A 19,420-nucleotide genomic window follows, 5' to 3' on the forward strand; every position below is an offset into this window, starting at 1 on the left:
CACCTGAAAACGGGCCTTGTGGGCTTAATGGTGTTCTCCCAAATGATTCTAATTTGCATTTATAAGTTTTTATAAATAACTTTCTAACTAGATATCGTTTGGAAACAATTTATTATTATTATTAGCTTTTATATCAATTACTTTCCAGTTTTTTCGAGTATAATCTTTCATTTGATTGTGATCATGTTAAGAATTATGTTTTATTGACTCCTTTTTCCTTTAAATCAATCGTGTTATTTGAATATACGTTTTTCTTTTTTGACATATTTTTTATTAGCCAGCCCCCCATTTAACTATCCAACAATAAATTCTTACTCTACTGTCTCCTGTAATTAGTAGCAAAAAGCCGAACAGACAGAAAATTTTAAAAAGAGCAATCTGCTAAATTTGAGCATTATTTATTTGCTAATTTGAAATTTTAGGTGGCCCTAAATCATATTTTCTGTCAGAAAAAATTAGCTTTTGCATGCAAAACGTTTGTGAAATAGGTCATTTGCTCTTTCAAATTAAATCTGATGGTTCCAATTTTTTGCAGTGTTCCAGATTCTTTTCCAGTACCCCCCTTTGATTTTTTCGGAAATTTAATATATAAAACTTATTTAAAATGTTAATTTGTGTGAACAGGTGAACAAATTTTCACATTTCGAACATATAAAATGCCCTGTGAAAAATTTTTGAACAGCTTTATTTTGAAAGTTCACGAGGGGGGTGGGAAACTGGAAAAGAGCCGTTTTCTATATCCCCACTTCACCACACAGAATTTACATCACAATCGATGATTTTTGAACAATTTTTCAGTCGCTTATCCTTGAATTATGAAAAACATTACATTATGATATTCATTATGATAATCTTAACAAGGCCAAACTGTATACTTTGTGAATTTTCTTTTTTTCTTTTTTCTAGTGTTTCTTTGGATAGTGTCGACAATTGGTTATAGACTTAATTCTGGGATCCAGTGACATGCACCCACCAAATTGTGCGCACATCCAGTGCACAATTTGGCCTACAGATAAAATATCAATAATTTAATATAATGCAGGAAAATCAAGTGCAGTTTTATTACTCTAAACGCATTAGTTTGTTCTACGCATTAGTCTAAATTATTAGTTTGTTCACTATGGTATTTTAAAGAGTTCAGAACTGTAATTCGATCTACCGACGTCGACGGTGCCGCGGTCGAAATCTTGGTCCGCCATTCACTGAAGCAGTGAACTTTAATCATAACATATCCTGGACAGGTCAAAACACGGGATTTTGACCCTGCGGTCCTTCAAAGTTATATGATTTTGACACTACTACGGGGTTTTGAATCTACGATTCTTCAAAAATGTCGGAAACGTTCAAAAGCCATTTATCGGCAAGTCAAAACCTCCACGTGCCAAAACATTTTTTTGTTCCGATCATTCGAAAATGGGGAGGAACTTTGAGTTCGGGTTTAGTTTTTCTTTTCTTTTTCTTTTTCTTCTTTTTTGTTTTCTCTGCAAAATCAGGTACTAAAGGCATTGAGCAAAATGAATCGAGTGATGAATGAATTGAGTCATATCAAAGCTCTTGCAGTCGTGATTAGAACGAAAAAATTCAAAAAGTCCCAGCGTCGAAAAAACGGTTTGAATATTTTTTGAGATTTAGTCTAGTTTTGAGCGATAACGAGATCGATTAACGACGGTTATACTGAAATTTAATTTAAAAAAAAAAACTTTTAGCCTTCTAGGAAACAAAATTGATTTTACAACAAAAAAAAATAAGTTTGGGTGCTTGACTTACCGCTTTTTTGACAAAATGCCTTTTTAAAAATTTAAAATTATTGTTCAAAAGTGTAGCAAAAAGAGTTTGATTTTTTTTTGTAAAATGTGGCAGCTCCAATTTAGTTCTTACTTGTCAATTAAAAACGGAGTCATTTTCTGGCACGACACATTTAACAGCTCGATTAAAACCGCCACAATTACAATTCTAACGCGTTAACATCAAACCAATTAAAGAATCTACTTTTTCGATTTATGCACAACGTTTACAGTGGAAAAATTTACTGTAAACAAGAAATTACCGACGATAATTGAAAAACAAAAGAGGATGGAGTTGGGCGTTAATATTTCATCAGGTTTTCAGGTACGGAAAATTGCTCCATTCCTATGTCGCCACCGTTAAAATTTGAAGTGTTGAGTGTTTTGATCTGACCAAGAGTTAAGTGGTGGAAACAAGCTGTTGCAGCCATCTGCAGTGCTTGAGATATCGCATGTTTATCGTCAAAGATGATTAAAGCTTTTATGAATCTTCAACAAACTGAAGAGCTTAGAACCCCAGACGCAAAAATGCCTATCGGTCTCCATTCTCAGTTTCCCTAATTATAAGCTCCAGAATTGAATCCTTGCACACTGATTCTGCCAACTTGTTATAGACAAATAAACTAGAATCTCCCGCCATCTTGTTTTACACCTCTGACACAATCTTCATTGGCTAAACGTAACCAAAAACCAAAAACTTCCGTGCTCCCACGAGTACGGCTATCGTTTTAGGGCTTCTGTTTTGTAATCTATCCTGCATCTCGCTCAAACTCTTCAGCCGATGTTTTTTGTAAATTGAATATTGCCTCTTTGAGAGCCTTAAGCCCGCTTCTTCGACGCTGTTACGTTCGGAGTGAGAAATTTTAACATTGGGATTTGACTTCTTGAACCTTGGTACGAATGAATATGCAAATGGCAGAATATATCGTCTACAATCTGGCGATATCAAAAAAGCAATTTTTTGAAATTCAATAGCATTGTTGAATGAAGATGAAAATAATTGATTAAACTGATAGAAAATTTAATTGAGTTTAGATGCCAGAAGAGTCTCCCTAAATGACAAGCTTCAAATTCGCAAAGTCCGTTAATGATGAGGTGCATTTAAAACTCACATATAGACTAACTTTCACTTAAGATAGAAAATATATAGTAAACGTTTACCAGAACTGACCATCGTTTACGAGCAATTAAAATAAATTAAAATTAACACGAAAAAGTCCCTTCTATTTAAAAAGTTTTGTTATGTAAATTCGTTGTAAATATTACATATTCACACTAAAAGGATTAAGAAACTAATTGGAACTATGTTAAAACTATAAAAGAAAACACTTGTAACTTGGCCCGTTTTCTCTTCAATATAGATGGTGTTGGTTGTCTTATGTACCATGAAATAGTTTTTGAAATAGCAGCAAGGCAAACAAATTCGAAGATGAAGATTTTTCATTTACAGTCTCTGTGAAATGATTATCGGCCATTGCCCTCAAGATGATTGGGAGGTGTCCGTTAGCTATAAAACTGATTCAAATGCAAATCGTGTTTCCGTTTGATTTCATTCAAAAAACATTGTTTCTATTTTCATCAGGATGTAGAAAAGGAAGTTGGAGCTGCAGTAATGATGGCATATTGTGTAACATCCATCATTTGATGTCAGATGGCTCTGTCAAATGAATCACATGTCGAAGAAGACTCCCCAACTTCTCTGTTTTCTGTGGAACCAGAATTCTCAAATGGCCACCTCAAGGTAACCTCTGAGAGGGGTCGATTCACATAGTATTCAAAAACTGTTGGGTCCCCATTAAATCATGTAATACTAGTTTTTATAGTAACTGGCAATGGAAATAGCTAGATTAAGTAATCATCTTGCTTAAAAATGTTGGCAGGGCTGCAACCTCGCATTGGGGTTTTGCAAAGCAAAATGTATGCAAAAATTTCTCCACAGCTATAACTTTTTTGGTTTCTGGGGAGCAGCTTCTGCAGAAAAGTTTTATCCTCAATAGTTTATGTGATAAAATTCTCTCCTAATTATTTCATCATACTAATTAGACCACTGTTTCAAAAGTGAAAAGCTCATAAAAATTATTTTATTTGCACATTGCAATTGGCTCAAGCGACTCGAGCACCACTGTTGACTACAATTGAGGAACTAAGCTTGAGTTTCTACGGCAGCTCAACGCAATCAGAACTCCTTCTCTGACTCTGTCAGAAGATTGTACCAGTCCCAAAACACAGTTTGAGACATAATCTTGCTTCACGGGTTTTTCGGTGACACAGTTCAGCCACAATTTCACTTCGCCAACCACCTTGAAACGATACCGAGGGAACGCACATACCCTTGTATCACTTGTCTCTAGAAGATATTGTTCAATTTTGCGGTCGACCAATTTGATTTTTATAGGTCGACCAATTTGATTTTCCGAGCTGCCAACAATACTATAATGGCCCTATGGGTTTTGTCAAGCATTTTCTGCGCCGCAGGCAAACTTTTCAAAAAACAGACCGAAAAAGGCGTTCGCGCGCTCCAAAAAAAAAGCGTGCGGGTTTTTCGGCGCGTGCTCCCCTCTCAAAATTAGTCATATGTTGTCGAAGGCGCCTTCAGAACATTTGTAAGGTTGCTCAGCCAACAATTGATGTTGCACAGCTATTTCAAAGGGGGATTTGGAAAATTTTGGCTACCAGAATTGAGGGGGTTAGGGGGCACGCCTCGGCACGCTACTGTGTTCAAGATAAATTTTTGTCTGATGAATAACTTTCATCAAAAAATTTTCATCCTCCCTTTAGCTAGAATCTTATTTACTAGTCAACTTTACGAAATAAAATTAGCTAATTTTTTATTCGGTACATTCTCAATTTCTAATGGACGCATAAATCCAGCTGAATTTTTTTGTTTGGTGCCAAAACATAACGACCGAGACCAAAATGAGTTAGAAGCAAATTGAGTTCTTACGTTCTGATCAATTATTTCAGTAATATGGCACACTTTGCAAGTATGGACAATCGCTCTAGTCTTGTGAGTCTACCATAAACCTTGGCAGCATCGAGCTTTTTGATCATTCAGAATGTGCATGGTGAATACGCAATTTCGCAGCCTTTCTCAGCACTTAAGCTGAGAACCTAGCTGAGAACCTATATCGCTAGCTTATCTTTTTGTAAATCTTCAAAAGTGCGCAATGTGAAGCCCCAGACGCACAAATGCCTCCTTGTATCCGTTTTCAATTGCCATTCGCATCAGCTCCAGAATTGGAGCCTCGCCCACTAATTCTGCCCCCTTGTTAGTGACAAATACACAAGGAAGCCCCTCGATCTTTTTATTCACGTGTGACACAACATTTTTGGCAGAACGGCACACCCAACTAAAGACTTAAGTGCATAAATTTGGACAGAATGACACGTTACAGGCGTCGAAAGACTTTTCTTTTTGGTAAAGGAGTACGTGACGATTGTTATGTTTAATTACCATTAGTTTTATGTTCGATTTGTTACGCACAAAAAAGAATTAATTCACAAGCATACTAAATAATAGCTGTGTTTTTATACTTAATGGTATAAAGAATATCTTTTTATTTCAGAATTGTTGCTTTTACGATGAAATCGTAGATCTTGATTATGTTGAAAATCGTTGATAATTAATTGTATTTTGTTGTAAATTGCCACAGAAGGTAAAATCGCTGCTGCTATTTGGGAATAAAACTTCTTTGGAAAATGAGAACAAAATATTACTAGAATGAAAATTTGATTTAATGTGTCAAGGAACATTTATTTTCTCGATGTTTTTTGGAATGTATCAACTCTATTTTCTTTTCAGTTGTCTTAAGACTTAATACACAGAAGTGAATTCGGTAATTATTATTGCGAACCATTCCCTCAAGCAGAGAACAAAATAATATATTTTTTGTTTGAAGAAACTGTTTCAGTTTCCTGAACATTTTCCTCATTATCATAAGCTGAATACAACTATTTTATTTAATTTTTGCTAATCTTGCTGATGCTATAAGTGCTGGTAAATTATTTTCATAAGCTGGGAATTGAATTATTAAACAAATGTCTCGATCCCAAATTTCTGCCACCATTTAATTGTTAATGTCCAAGTGCAAAATTTGTATCGTGGTGTTTTGACTCACAAAAATGAACATCTTCTGAATTAGTTTTTTTTGATAGCGAATTGGTTATTTTGAAGAAATGAACGAATATCATTACATTTTGGATTTGATGGTTCTCTGACAGCTTCGTGAATTACTTTTCCTGGATACACAATTAGCATAAGACGTTTAAAATTATTGGTTACTAAGTGAGGTAAGTCAACAGCTGCTATTCGTGTAAATAGTTAATTTCTAAGTGTGGGAAATTGGATCAGTAATTGAACTTGTGCGTCTAAAATATCGACTAGCATTTTGTCTATAGAGATGCGCGTTTTTTTGAGAACATCTGAAATATAAAACTGTTGCCCTAAATTATTGTTATAGTGTTGTTGTTGTTGTTGGCTGAATTTGGTATTGTTGAACTAGAGATAGTTCCTACTATTTTATTCCGTACTAAATGCTCACTTTGGTTATTTAAGTCCGGATATAATCCATGTTTGTTTCGTGATTCTGGTTGCAGTAAAGGTACTGCTGGCTCAATTCGTTCTACCATTTGTATTGAAGCATTGTCTTCTTGGTAATTTTTTATTAGTAATCTTGGCGTATTTGTTTTTTCTTGAGTTTCCATTGTCGATGATTCAAGGTTGAAACCTACCTTTGAAAAAACTGAAATAAAAACTAACAGAACGAAAAGCTTATACGTTGAACCTAACATTATCTTTCGGAAGTTCATCGTACGATTCGTTAGCTTTTTAATTTCTAAAGCTTTCATAATTGTTACTATTATTTCTAGCCGATATTTGAGAAAAAGAAAACAGTCAAAACAAATTTCGATTTTTCCAACCTCTCACAAATCCCGGTGAGAGTGGAGCATCTAGGTAGATGTTTTGATTTAAGCCCATTGCGGCGGTTAAAGCATCGGAGTTTGCATAATCCATGTGTCCATTTTGGAGAAGAGTTTTGGTAACTTTTATAAGAATAGATGTTGATGCGGTATTATGAGCACTGTGATTTAAATCCAAGTGAACACTTCAAATGACCAAAACCCAGGACACTATCGTCTCAAGTGAGTGTGTCTAACTTCTTCAATTAGTCCTCGGATTGCCCTACTAAGGGGCTCAAGGCGACAACAGAGTCAAAAAATGATCGAGAAAAAAATTTGTTTGGGTACTTTTGCTGAACCCGATCTAGAATCCAAAGTTATTCGCGAATCTCCGGGTCAACTGGTCTATTTACTCCTAATACACACAAGCCGTAGATAATTTACCTTTTATTTCAATTTTAATGATGTACTTAATGTCTCTAAAGAGCCTCGGAGGGAACCTCTGAGTTTCACTAAGGAGGGTTGTTAAGGGACGCAAGTCAACTCGGAGGGTTACTTTGGAGGGTACCTTAAACATCTAAGCTACTTCGGTTCTCCAAAATTCACTAAGGAGGATTGTTAAGGGGCACAGTAGACTCCGGAGGGTTACTTCGGAGGGTCCCCTGAGATTTTTCCGAATTTCAATTTTTTGCCTCGAAGAAATCTCCGGCTAGTGTCAAAATGAATATCAATCGGCTAAAATTACTCTGGGGTTCTTTGAACGTTTCGTAGGGTTGCACCAAAAACTTTTCACCAAGGAGGTTTATTAAAGGGCCATACTAACTCCGGAGTGTTACGTCGGAGGGTTCGCCAAAAATTGCAAAATCAGGTCTTTTCGGGCGATAAAGGCTCCGATTGAGGTCTAACTTACTTAGAACAAAGTTAGATGAACCGGTCAACCTACCTTGTGGGATAAAATTGGAGTTTTGTAAAAATTTCCGTCGTTCGGAGGGTTCCCTAAAATTTGGACACTCCAAACTGATAAATTCTAAAAAAATTCTTCTCCGATACTATCAACCTAAAACCGGTTACAGATCAGAAAAAAACGTAACCTAAAAACGGTTACGGATCAGAAAATTGGTTGAAAACGTCGACTTAAGGTAACAAATTTTTTCCGATCACTTTGTTAGTTTTTGGGAAATCCACAAAATCGCGTTTGCTGAATTGACCTTTTCTCACTGCCTATATAGGTTCTCAGAAACTTTTTTTCACAATTAATGCTGAAAGTGGTAAAAAAATACCTAAAACGAGCGCAGCATCCCTGTGAAAAAATTAGAATTTTGCACCAAAATTGGTTTAGGAACAAAAACTTGCCAAAAACTATCGGATTTGGAACCTCTGATTCCTTCCCGATCTTTAAGTCTCGATCTCTATCCAGTGCGCTACTTGGAGGGTTTTTCCTAAAGTGTTCTAGTAACTGAGCCCGTTATGCTAGCAAAACCCTAGTGCAATTTTTTTTATCGCTATAACTCCTAAAACTCAAAATTTTAATCTTCAAAACCTATTGACAAAATTCAGAATTTACGAAAAAAGAATGAACAAAAAAATTTTTTTTTCGTCAACTTCTACTGAGTTTTTTCTCGCGCGGTTTCTTTTGTTAGGGGGATGATTTACGTAGAAACCCCTTGCGTAGAAGCTTTATATCGTTCGGAAACATTAGAATATCCAAAAACTTGGGGCTAACAAATTGGTCGAAATCGGTAATTTTCGGGAAGGTTACGGTGTTTCGGGTATAAATGAGAGATAAGTGATATATATTAAGGGTTGTAGCCTATTAGTAGTCGTAAATTGATAATAATTCACCCTCTTTACATCATAATACCCGAACTAAGACCCTTAAACCGGAAGTTCGCAATCAGACTGGGCCAATTGTGTCCCCCACAACCTTAGTTTATTGCAATAGTACCCGAACGATACTAAAACTGGGCTAACGAGACCCAACAGTCGTTGTGGATGTTGTCTCTGTTGTCCGCTGCCGCGTCTGGAACACGTCTCTCAGCTTGCCACTATACCCTCCGGTCACCGGCAAAATTATCATTAACCTGCTTAAATATTCAAGCATTACTCAAGAGAGCGTACCCAACAAACAACCAACCCACTTAATCTTTCGATCAGAAATGATATAAATCTGAAACAACAACAAATAGAAAAGTCAGATCAAATATTGTCCGGAAATATTATTTGCGCTGTCATTTTATGTTTTTTACTGGTTGTGGTCCATTTTATGTTTTTTTACTGTTCTTTGTAATTTTTCGTTTTCAAGTAAATTGGTTTTTGGATTTTTCCTAGTTATACACTATTTTTGGCTGTTTTTTTTCGCTTTCTCCGTAAATGTTTTTTTTTGTACAAAGGTTTGGGACAAGTGGGCTCTAGACTTCCCACCTAACCCTCCGACCCCCGGAGTTTTTGGTCTTAACTAAGTTAAAAAGCTAAATTGTATTAGGTGGACAAGTCCGCATCTTCCGCCTAGTACAAAAGAGGACATTAAGGCCTTTAACTTGAGCTTACGCCCGAAACCGAGGGTTCTTCAGTGAAATTTTTGATGATCATGATAGTCTATTTCCTTTAACAGCCCACCCAGGAGCGCCAAAAAAATGTCTATGTAATATTCGCCCAGGTATTATACAGTAACAGAGCGTAGAAAAAGTCGCTATTGATGACTGGATCACCTTCCACCTTTTTTTACAGACTCTGTTATAATGTCAGAAGACGGAACTCAGTAAGGTAATCCTGAAGCCCCACCCCTGTATGCGGAAACAACCCAGACACTAGTCAAACAGTTGGAGTCGAAGATTAACATCTGGTATATAGATGATGGAAGTTTAGCCGACGGCTATGAGGTAGTACTCCGAGACCTTAAAAGCATTCTGAAAACGGCCTGAGCTTGAACACTGAGAAGTGCGGTTTTTGTTTTTTGGGAACGTCTACGAGTACATAGTATAATTCAATTTTAGCACAATTTCGAAAAATTTTCCCCAAAATAAAAAAAAATACAAAAGAAGAACTCCTCGTTTTAGGATCTCCAAACGACGAAAAAATTAGGAAGCTTGAAAAAATTTCGGATGTCATTGACAAACTAGACGCCCATTATGGTTTTTACCTCCTGAAAAATAGCATGTCAAAACTCCTATATTTTTTGCGCTCGAGCCCTTGTTTTTTTCAAAAAGATAAAGACAAAATACTAGGAAGTTTGTTATGCAAGGTCACTAATGTGAAAATGGATGATAACCAGTTTTTACAAGCATTTTTCCCGGCAGCCAAAAGTAGCTTGGGCGTTTCTCTCGCTCGTCTACTAGTTTTACCCGCTTTCTCAGCCTCAGCAGTAGGAGCAAAAATGCCTTAAGCGAAATCCATGGTTTGCAGCATGTTGATGGAACCTATGATGATGCGCTTAAACGGTGGTTTGAAATTGGCAAAAATGAAATGGCTCCGGAAAATGAAATCCAAAAAAATGAACAGAGCCAATTTTTGACAACGAAAATGCAGACTTGATTTCACGGCTCGAATCAACGGATGTAAAAAGATTCAACACGTTCCAACAACTCAGAATTGCAATAGGACTTCGATTAGGCTCAAAAATATGCGAACGGCGACGTTACCGAGGATGGTTGGTATAGTCTTTCTTGCCTCAAAAGTGCACGGAGATTCTCTAGGCATTCAAACTTGATTGCCCTTATAAAGCAGAGTTTGTCTTCTACTCACATTCTGTGTTTTTAGAACGACGACACCTCTACAGGACCGATCAGAAGCGACCAGACGGTTTGACGTTCGTTCCATGGGCTGCTGGTAAGCAGCTCTTGTGGGATGTAACGGAAGTAGACTCCTTATAAATGACAAAAATAACTTTCGACGAAATTTTTATTTGTAAACGTTGTATATTATATTTTCTCGTGTCGAGTTGCGTGTTCTTATTGAAGAAACGTAACCCGTATCGGTTTTAATTGTAAGGACATCAACACTTGTCATCTTCTTTTTATCGTTATCACTTCCATATCTAGAAAATTCCAAGGATTTTGATTGGAATACGTGATGAAGACTGTAACCTGGCTGACTGTAACCTCGGTTACTATGATACTTTTGACCTTCTGAATACCTCAAAAAGAATAAAGAAGATATCTGACCTGATTTATAAGAAACTGATAGTTACAGATCTCAAATGAATAATGTTGGACAACATGTTCAAGAACTTCAATTTGAAGCCGAAAGAATTACGAGAGGAACTGGAAGTCGTGCGAGTGTTTGTTCTAGTAAGTTCTTCTATATAAATAATTTTTTCTTTTCTCGATCTTGTTTAATAAATTTTTCTTAACTCTCCCTTGTTTAATTAACTTGTGATGAAATGTTCTTTTTTTGCAGAAGTGCAATGGGCTGCATCAACCAGAAAGCAGAAAATTTTCATTCGACCCCAGGGTCACGAACAATATGGTACTTCGCATGTTACTTGTTGAGGCTTTCAAAATAAAAGAGTAAGTATCTGGCTTTGACTTAATACTGGGCGATATTGACAACGCATCGTCAAGATATTCGCTAAATCTCTCCTCAAAAAATGGTTGAATAACTTGTGAAGTGATACAAACTAAGACTTTTGAATCAAGTTGGATCACATTTCAGCAACAAAATTGTTTTTGATTGTTTTTTAAAGTTTTCTTTGAATGCTCGAAATAAAATAACGCCTGAAATTAACCTATTCTATTTTTGATTTAATCTATTTTTGATATACAGAAAAAAAAATATTTTAATGGTTTAACCTATTAATGGTTTATCCTTCATTTTTATTCGATTTTTTCAACTTGAAAGGCGAGGGTTTTTCAGGAATTTTTTTGAGGCAATTAGGAAAGTTTTATGAAATGCATCAGGTTTTTTTTGCCCAAAAGTGTTTTTTTTAATTATTTTCCAGGCAATTCATACATTTTTCTTGCCATCTATAAAAGCAAGCCAATAGGTTTTTCGAAGTTTCCAAAAATACACCGTCGAAGACATTTTGTCTTATCGAAATTTTTCCGTTACGAGGTCTTTCAGTATAGCAGCGAACTTTTAATTTTAATGCATCAATTTCTTTCAGCCAAAATTTTGCAATCAGTTACCTTTCAAAAGACGAGCGTGGCGAGGATGTATATCTGTCTCTGTTAACTGATCTGGACTTAAGACTTGCGCTGCAGCATTCCTCTTTCCCTGTGCTGAAACTGAAGCTCGATTGCTCGCCTTTTTCAACCAAAAGCGGCTGTAAGTACCTTGGGACTCCACCGACAATTGCTTTAGTTCACTAGTTGTGCTATCAAATAGTTCACGAAAGTATTTGTTTGAATATCTGCGAAATGGGCTGCGGCAAGTTGCTCCTTACATATTATTTAATTCTATCTAAAAAGACATGAATCGTAATCGTTCAGTGAGAGTTGCGAATTCTAACGATACTTTATACGGATTTGAAATGTTCTGTTTTTCAGAACCATTTCTTAAATGGTACCCTAGGAATCGAACTGAATCAGAACTCTCATTTTGAAGGTAATTGACTAACTCAGCTGGACCTTAAAAAGATTTGTCCTCACTCTCTTTTAGAAGTAGATAAAAAGTCTCTCGTGTTTTATCTGCACAGAAAAATGGCTATTGCGTTTTAAAAAGATCGTAAATTTGTTATCTGTTCTATATCTGAATGCGGGCTTCACTATCTCGCCACGCTTAAGCGTTTTCAACGTATTATTTTTGCATGTTAACGATTTTTTTTTTCACATTTAAGCTATATCGTATATTGCAGTGGTAAAGGTTGTTTTTCGATTTTCCATTTTGAATTCAGCGTTCATTTCACCGATTTCATAATAAGCAGCCCAATAGTTGGATGCTGTCAGGATTTCCCCAGGGGTTGCGAATTTCGCCTCCAATAATGAATTTCTAAATCCTTTTAGTGTATGAGGTATGACAATTTTTGTGATTGTTCTTCAAGTTTTCAGAAAACTCAAATTACACAAAATTTGAAATTCCCAACGCTGTAATTGGGTGCTGTGAGAGTACTCTCGAGAATTACACTTGCGATCAGCATAGTGTGTTATTACGAACCTTCTTTTTTTCTAAGCTAGCAAATAAAAATTAACTATTTGAAAATTTCACTTTAGCATTGGAAATTGTTTAGCATATGTTCTCTGCGTTGTTTGTTGTGGCTAGTGTTTGGTGTTTTTTAAGCTTCCGTGGCTGAGTGGTAGGTGTGTGAGACTCCTTATCTTTTGGTCGCAAGTTCGAACCTCAGAGTAAATCGAATTTTTACTAATTCGATGCTTATTTCTAATTTTTATTTTTGCACTTAGCTGATTTGTGTCCTGTTCTCGCAAGTGTTTGCAAAGCGAAGCTTCGCCACTAAGTTGAGACTTTTGCCTCCAAATCTGACTCTTCAATTCTTTGTAGTTTTCAAGATAGAAATGTTTCATGATTTCTTTTTAATTTTTCAGAAAACTTAGATTTAAAATAAATTTGAAAGATTTGAGGGAAATTCCCAAGCTTGTAGTTGGATAATGTGAGGGTACTCACCTAGAAATGAAATAATACACAAACTTTGAAAGTCCCAAACCTATAGTTGGTTGCTCTCAGAGTACTCCCAAGGATTGCGAATCTTGCCTCCAAACTTGACTGCTCAAATCCTGGTTGTTTTCGAGATACGACGTTTTTTTTGTGATTTTTGAGAAAATTTTTCAGAAAAAACTTTAATTTAATTGTTTTTTCAAATTTGAATTTCCCAACCCTGTAATTAGGTGCTGTCTGAGTACTCTAAAGGATTGTGAATGTTGCCTCCAAATATGACTGCTGGAGTTTTTGTTATTCCAGATATGACGTTTTTTCTAGTTTTTCAGTTTTTTTTTTAGAAAACTCAATTTTGATATTCTCAAAATTTGAAATTCCAAAAGCTGTAATTCGGTACTGTGAGAAAACTCTCTGAAGTTGCAAATCGTGCGTCCAAATGCGACTGCTCAATTGCTTTTACTTTCCGGGACGTGACGGTTTTTAGATTAAAAAAATTTCAAAGTTTTATGGTTTTTCCAAATTTGAATTGAAAATGAGCACGAACCAAAAAAAAACCTTACAAAATTTGAAATTACCATCCCTGTAACTGGTTGCTTTCGGAGTACACTCAAAGGATGCAGATGTTTTGTACAGTATATGTGGTTTTTTCTGAGTTGTTAAAAATTCGAAGCACCGGAGGTGTGTAACACGCTAGTAATCTTTTAAGTTCACGAACATCTTAGTTTGTTTTAAACATCTGAATCGAAAAGCTTTATTTAGTATAGGTGCTTTTAATTAACCGCTTATCAACTTTTAATTAGCTGGGAGCACTGTCAGTGTTGCCATTGTGTTATGAAACAAACTTCGAATTTAAATAACTTTCAAGCCTTAGAAATGATAAAGCGAGATCATTAGTTTTTCGTTTCTCTCTTGGTAGCTAGTGTTTTTGAAGTTATTTATCACTCAAATCCAGAGTACGGGTCAGATTTTATATAAAATGTTTTTTTTTGTGAAATTGCACAGCGTTGTTTTCGTGACGTTCGTTTTTTTTAATCTAATAGTTGAAAATGTCGTAGACAAAAACTGAATACTGGCATGCAGAATGTTGTGGAGAAATTGTCATCCTGAATGTATATTTTTCAAGCATTATATTGCGTCGAGGTTCTGTTATTTCGAGAAATGGTACCAGAAATTTCCAGACCATTTCTTTTGAATGAAAACCGAACAGTTGTTCGTGTTATGTTAATCAAGCTTGAGAATAAAAATTTCCGATTTTATTTGCAGATTATGACGCGGAAATTTAATACACTTGTCAGAGCAAGTGTCTTGTAGTCGGTAACTGGACTTTTTCCCCGTTAAAAACTTTTTACAACACTTTTAAGAAATTGTAATGTTGGTTTATTAGATATCTGTAGCAATTTCTAGACTTCTTCCCTCTTAGCCTAGAGGTAACGCGGTTACCTTTTCACCATTAGGTGCGGTGTATTAGTCCCAGCCGGACCATGTTTTTCTTCAGTATCCGGGGAAAATTGAATCGTCGTGTTTTCATTGGTCTGCTTGTTTTGTCGGCTTAGTTGCCACATCGGGGAATTTTCTTGTGTTGTCAGCAATTTTCATTATAGATGATTTACTCCTGTAATTTTTAAAATTTATAGCCCTGACGTATGTGTTCCTTTGTGGGTCTGAATGGTTTCGGCTTGTATTTTATCGGCTTAGTTACCTTTTGAAGTGTCGCCTCAAGAGCTAAAAATGATTACCTTTATTTGAGAAAAAAAAATCAATCATTTTTAGCTCTTGAGGCGACACTTAAAAAGCTAACTAAGCCAATAAAACAAGTCAAAATCATTCAGGCCCAAAAATGATCACATACGTCAAAAATGAACCAGCTAAAAAGATCATCCGACAAGGAAGCAGCAGGTAAACTCCCTGGTTGACAAGAATGATATTGCAAACAAAGTTGTAGCTCTGCACGTGCTGAAGTTTGTTTTAGATGGTTCTCGATTCCGGACGAGCGACTGTTTCAGTCATCGAAGAGATCTGTATTCAAAAATGTTTCCAGACTCAAGTTAAGTAAAGTTGGCTTGTGGGCCTACCAAAGCTACGTATATGCTTGCGCATGTCATTGTTCCATTCATAAATCCGAGATCACCAAAAAGCTTCGGGGCAAGCGGTTTGCCATACACCTAGACGAGTCTTCATACAACGAAAAACTTGACAATTTCAATGACAAATCAGGAATTAGTAAAGTATTTGCATACTATTTCAGATGAAGACATTGACAAAATTCGAACTGACTTGGGGAAATGCAGTGAAGTACAGCTGAAAATAAGTCTCCTAAGATACCAAAATACGAGTCGTTGAGCAACAGCGGAACATTTTATTCCAACCTTGAAACGTTAACTCTTAACGTTAAAGTTTTATTTTAGATGTTATCAAGATGAAAGACTAAGTTGCCACATTAGCGGTTTTGGCTGGGTCTTTTTTGCTTTTTGAACTGTTCAAGCAAAACAAATTGGAGTTTTCAGGCGAGTTATCGTTGTTCATGTCAAAAGCTGCAGAGTTACGTCAAGAAGATGAAAATTGCTTCTAAGGCAAGTCGTATCCAACACGAGGTTGCAAATGGTGCTCGTGAACAACTGGGAGTGGTTAAATAGCACATGCCTGGTGTGCTCAAGAAGAAAATCACTGATGCCGACAAGTAGTTGAAAAAAGCTCAAAAGCTGGTCGGAGAGCTCCAAAAAAGAAAACTAAACTGGAACTAGAGAAAACAGCTGTTGTTGAACATGCCGATGTTTTTTTTTCTGATTGGCGAAGAGGTTTCTTTTGCTCCTCGTGAAATTTAACAAAGAGGAAAGCTGACTCACTAAGTCGCATAGCGCTGCTAGTGGAAAACAGTATCGAAACTATGAAAACTTCAGAAGAAAAAAAAACAGATTCCTCTTGCCGTCTCTATTTAATGCGGAGTTTTTGAATCTTTATTCACCTAACCAAGCATCTAGAAACCGACCATCAACGTAGCTTCTGCCGGATGCACTCATTGCTACGGATTTGTCAATCTATGATTTTTTTATTGACCGTTTAAAAGAACAAAGGCCCCCAATAAAAACAGTTCTGTCCACGCTCGACTTATCTAAAGCTTTCAACATGGTCTGTCATCGCAGTCTTCTGAGTATTCTTCAAATCATCAGCGCACCGCGAAGTTCAACCAAATGGCTATCAAACTATTTGAATGGTAGTCAAGCTAAACAATATCGAGGGATGCACTGTTATCCTCTAGGTTTGAGAACAGGTGTCCCAAAAGGCTCATTCCTATCATCACTTTCAATTGTGTTTATTTTAAAACAGCAACTGATATTTTTTGTGCGAAATTTTTGGGTTGGGTGTTTGTTTTGAAAAGCGTCAATGGCATTTAAGTGGTAAATGAACTTTTTTGAGAAAACTGAAATCGATTCAAAGCCTTTAAATATCTCTTTATGCTACAGTTTCTGTTTTTCTATGCATTTTCTATGCATTTGAACATCTGGTAAAGTGCACGTTATTGAAAATTTCGGGCTGCAGAATAAATTAAAAGTCCGGGCTGCAACATAAATTAAATAAAAGGTAGGATTTTTAACATAAGTTCGATTTGTTGAGTTTTCTCCTACTTGGGCTCGACTTGGTTTCAGGCTTGAATTTAAGTTTTAGAAATGGCCCTTTTGTTGGGCTGAAGAGCTTTTTCGCAACTGTTTGTCGGATGTTGCTTGGTCTTTGTAACCTTTACCTTTCTTTGAGAAATGGATCGGTTTAAACCTTTTTGTCATTGAATTATTGACAAAAAACTTCTCGTCGAACAGCTTTTAGAGTATTAGAATAATCGACTTCATATAACTACTAATCATGTAACTTGTGCTTTAAACGTGTCTCAATGTAGCTAATGTTAAAAGTAGAATGCGTTTTGTGACAGTATTTGCAGTACTCAATACTGCACAACACATCAAATAATCAAAAATTATTTTGGTGCATGATGATAAACTCAAAGCCAGTTGTCCTTTTCGTTTCAGTTAGACAGTTTATGACAAATTGTGCAAATGGTCTTATGCGCTCATTTTTGGACTTCAAATTACTTTATTTTTTCGTCCTTCATATTTTTTATTTTAATAAGTTTTCGTTGTATAATCTTTTCCATGTTGGAAAACTATGACGAGTGATTTCAACGCGTATTTCAACTTATTGCCACTTGGCACTATGCAGAACTTGTATGAGACTTCAACTTTGCGTTCCAAATTCCCTTTGCCACAGTTTTCAACTTATTTCAACCAAAATTCAACTAGAGATATAAAAATGAGCAGTGAAGAAAAAGAGGAAGAACGTCATTTGAGACTTTATTTTTCGACCACGGCGTCACATAAACGAGATCTGGGTAGTGATGATAGTGGCGATGATGTAATAAATGATGCAAGAGTGATTAGTTACCAGAAGAACTTTAAAACGCACTTGATTAAACACCTAATGCTACTAGAATATGACCCCATATTGCATGATTGTGAAGAAGAGAAGTGGTTGGATAGCAATGGTAAGATTTTGAATATGGTTGAATACTCCGGGACTTCCAAGCATAGTTTGGCTATCATGTTATGTTTTTTTTCATATCTGCTTTTTCCGAATTACTAAAAATAATTATGGCTGATATTCTAATACTAATTTAACTCTAGTATGAAATAAAATCTTAATTAGGAAAACTAAATATCACGGTCGCCAACAAAAAGTAGATTATAACATCTCAGAATTTTTTTCAAAGTATTAATAATTTCGATTCTACGAATCGCGCAGGATCTATCAGATTCTGTTAATCTTGTCCGTTCCTATGATTTCAACCCATACAAGACAGTTATTTTGTTGAGCTATGGTTTTTTACGCATCTTGAGGCGCTTTTTGCGACTGAGACCCTTTTTTGTGTAGTAATACTACTGAAGCAAAAATCGTTTACCATTGGGCTAAGTGCCTCTTTGCTCGGAGGTCTATTGAAATTTGTAACATTTTAATAACCTGAGCAACATCATTTTTCAAATTTTGTAACACTGGCGAGAGCTAGTGTCTGGTAATCGGGAACTAGGCTTTTTGTCCCGTTATTAATTTTTCTTACAAATCTGTAAAAAATTTAATTTGCTTTAATATTCGACATTTGATAACTTCCTATTTGGTCTGGAGCTAATGCGGTTGCCTTTTCACCCTGAGGTGCGGGGCTTGAGTCCCAGCCAGTTCTTGTACAATGTATGGGTTTATTGTTCCGGGGGAAAATGGAGTCGTCAAACTTTCGTTTGTCTGCTTATGTTTTGTTGGCTTAGTTGCAACATCACGGAATTTTCTTAAACTGTAAGTAGTTTTCATTTTAGTTGCAAGTGTTTTTGATTTATCTCTGTAATTTGTAAATTCATTAGCCCTAGTTTTATATATTTTCCTTTTTTTAGCTTGATGCGTCATTCATCCTTTTTTTGTGTCATTTGAAAAGCGAAATGGATTGATCGCTGCAAAACATATTGTAAGAAATTTTATGGACAAAATTTTTCTGCCATAATATTGTTGGCTCAGTGGCCGCTTTATAATTGCTCAAAGCTTCTTCAATGCTAGAAGTTTTGTTTCTCGGTTGTTTTTCTGAATTTGGGGTTTAAATCAGATTTTTTTCAAGTATTTTCTGTAGTTATTTCCGTCTCAATTTTCAATTCGTTAATCACATCGATTCTTGCAATAACTGTCAAAATTGTGCAAGTTATTTCCGTCCTAATTTTCAATTCGTTAGTTTCATCGAATTTTGCAATAACTGTCGAAATTGTGCCAGAAATTGATCGTCCTGCATACTTTCAAATCTGAGTTGAGAAAATTCCTAACTGAGTTAAAATAAAATTAACCTTTCAATCCGATTTTGTCACATTGTTTTGAAATATCACTTATAAGAGTTTCTTAATATTGATAGAGCTTTACATCAATCTAATGTTTTTAGTTTGTTCTTCGTACTTTTTTTCAATTTGAGTTTTTTCCGATTTTCAATGGTCTGTTGGCTATGTGAGGTAAAAGCAGCTATTTATGTAGATTATTGGTAAGTCTGATTTAATGGCATGCCGTATCTAGGCTACTTCTTAAAATCCACATAAGATGTCCAGTTGACAACAAAACAGCCCAAAAATTGTGGAAATCTGACCCTAGCAGAAATTTTTGATTTCCATTCCTGGGAAAAC

The 19,420-nt window shown here is 35.8% G+C and overlaps 1 protein-coding gene across 2 annotated transcripts in view; it reads left to right on the forward strand.

Annotated features, from left to right (window-relative positions):
* LOC134848411 (TBC1 domain family member 25-like) overlaps positions 1–19,420 on the forward strand; it is a 548,746-nt gene that overhangs the window by 517,729 nt on the left and 11,597 nt on the right. The window contains exons 2-4 of one of the 2 annotated variants that reach the window (XM_063865852.1): positions 10,870–10,969; positions 11,079–11,188; positions 11,785–11,945. In XM_063865852.1, coding sequence (XP_063721922.1) covers positions 10,886–10,969; positions 11,079–11,188; positions 11,785–11,945 — 355 coding nt within the window. In that variant the 5' untranslated portion in view covers positions 10,870–10,885. Of the gene's footprint in view, positions 1–10,869; positions 10,970–11,078; positions 11,189–11,784; positions 11,946–17,151; positions 17,761–19,420 lie in introns of those variants that run through there. The other variant, XM_063865851.1, reaches the window with a different exon arrangement.

Source organism: Symsagittifera roscoffensis, chromosome 6 (assembly GCF_963678635.1).
Source record: "Symsagittifera roscoffensis chromosome 6, txSymRosc1.1, whole genome shotgun sequence".
In the NCBI taxonomy this organism is placed as follows: domain Eukaryota; kingdom Metazoa; phylum Xenacoelomorpha; order Acoela; family Convolutidae; genus Symsagittifera; species Symsagittifera roscoffensis.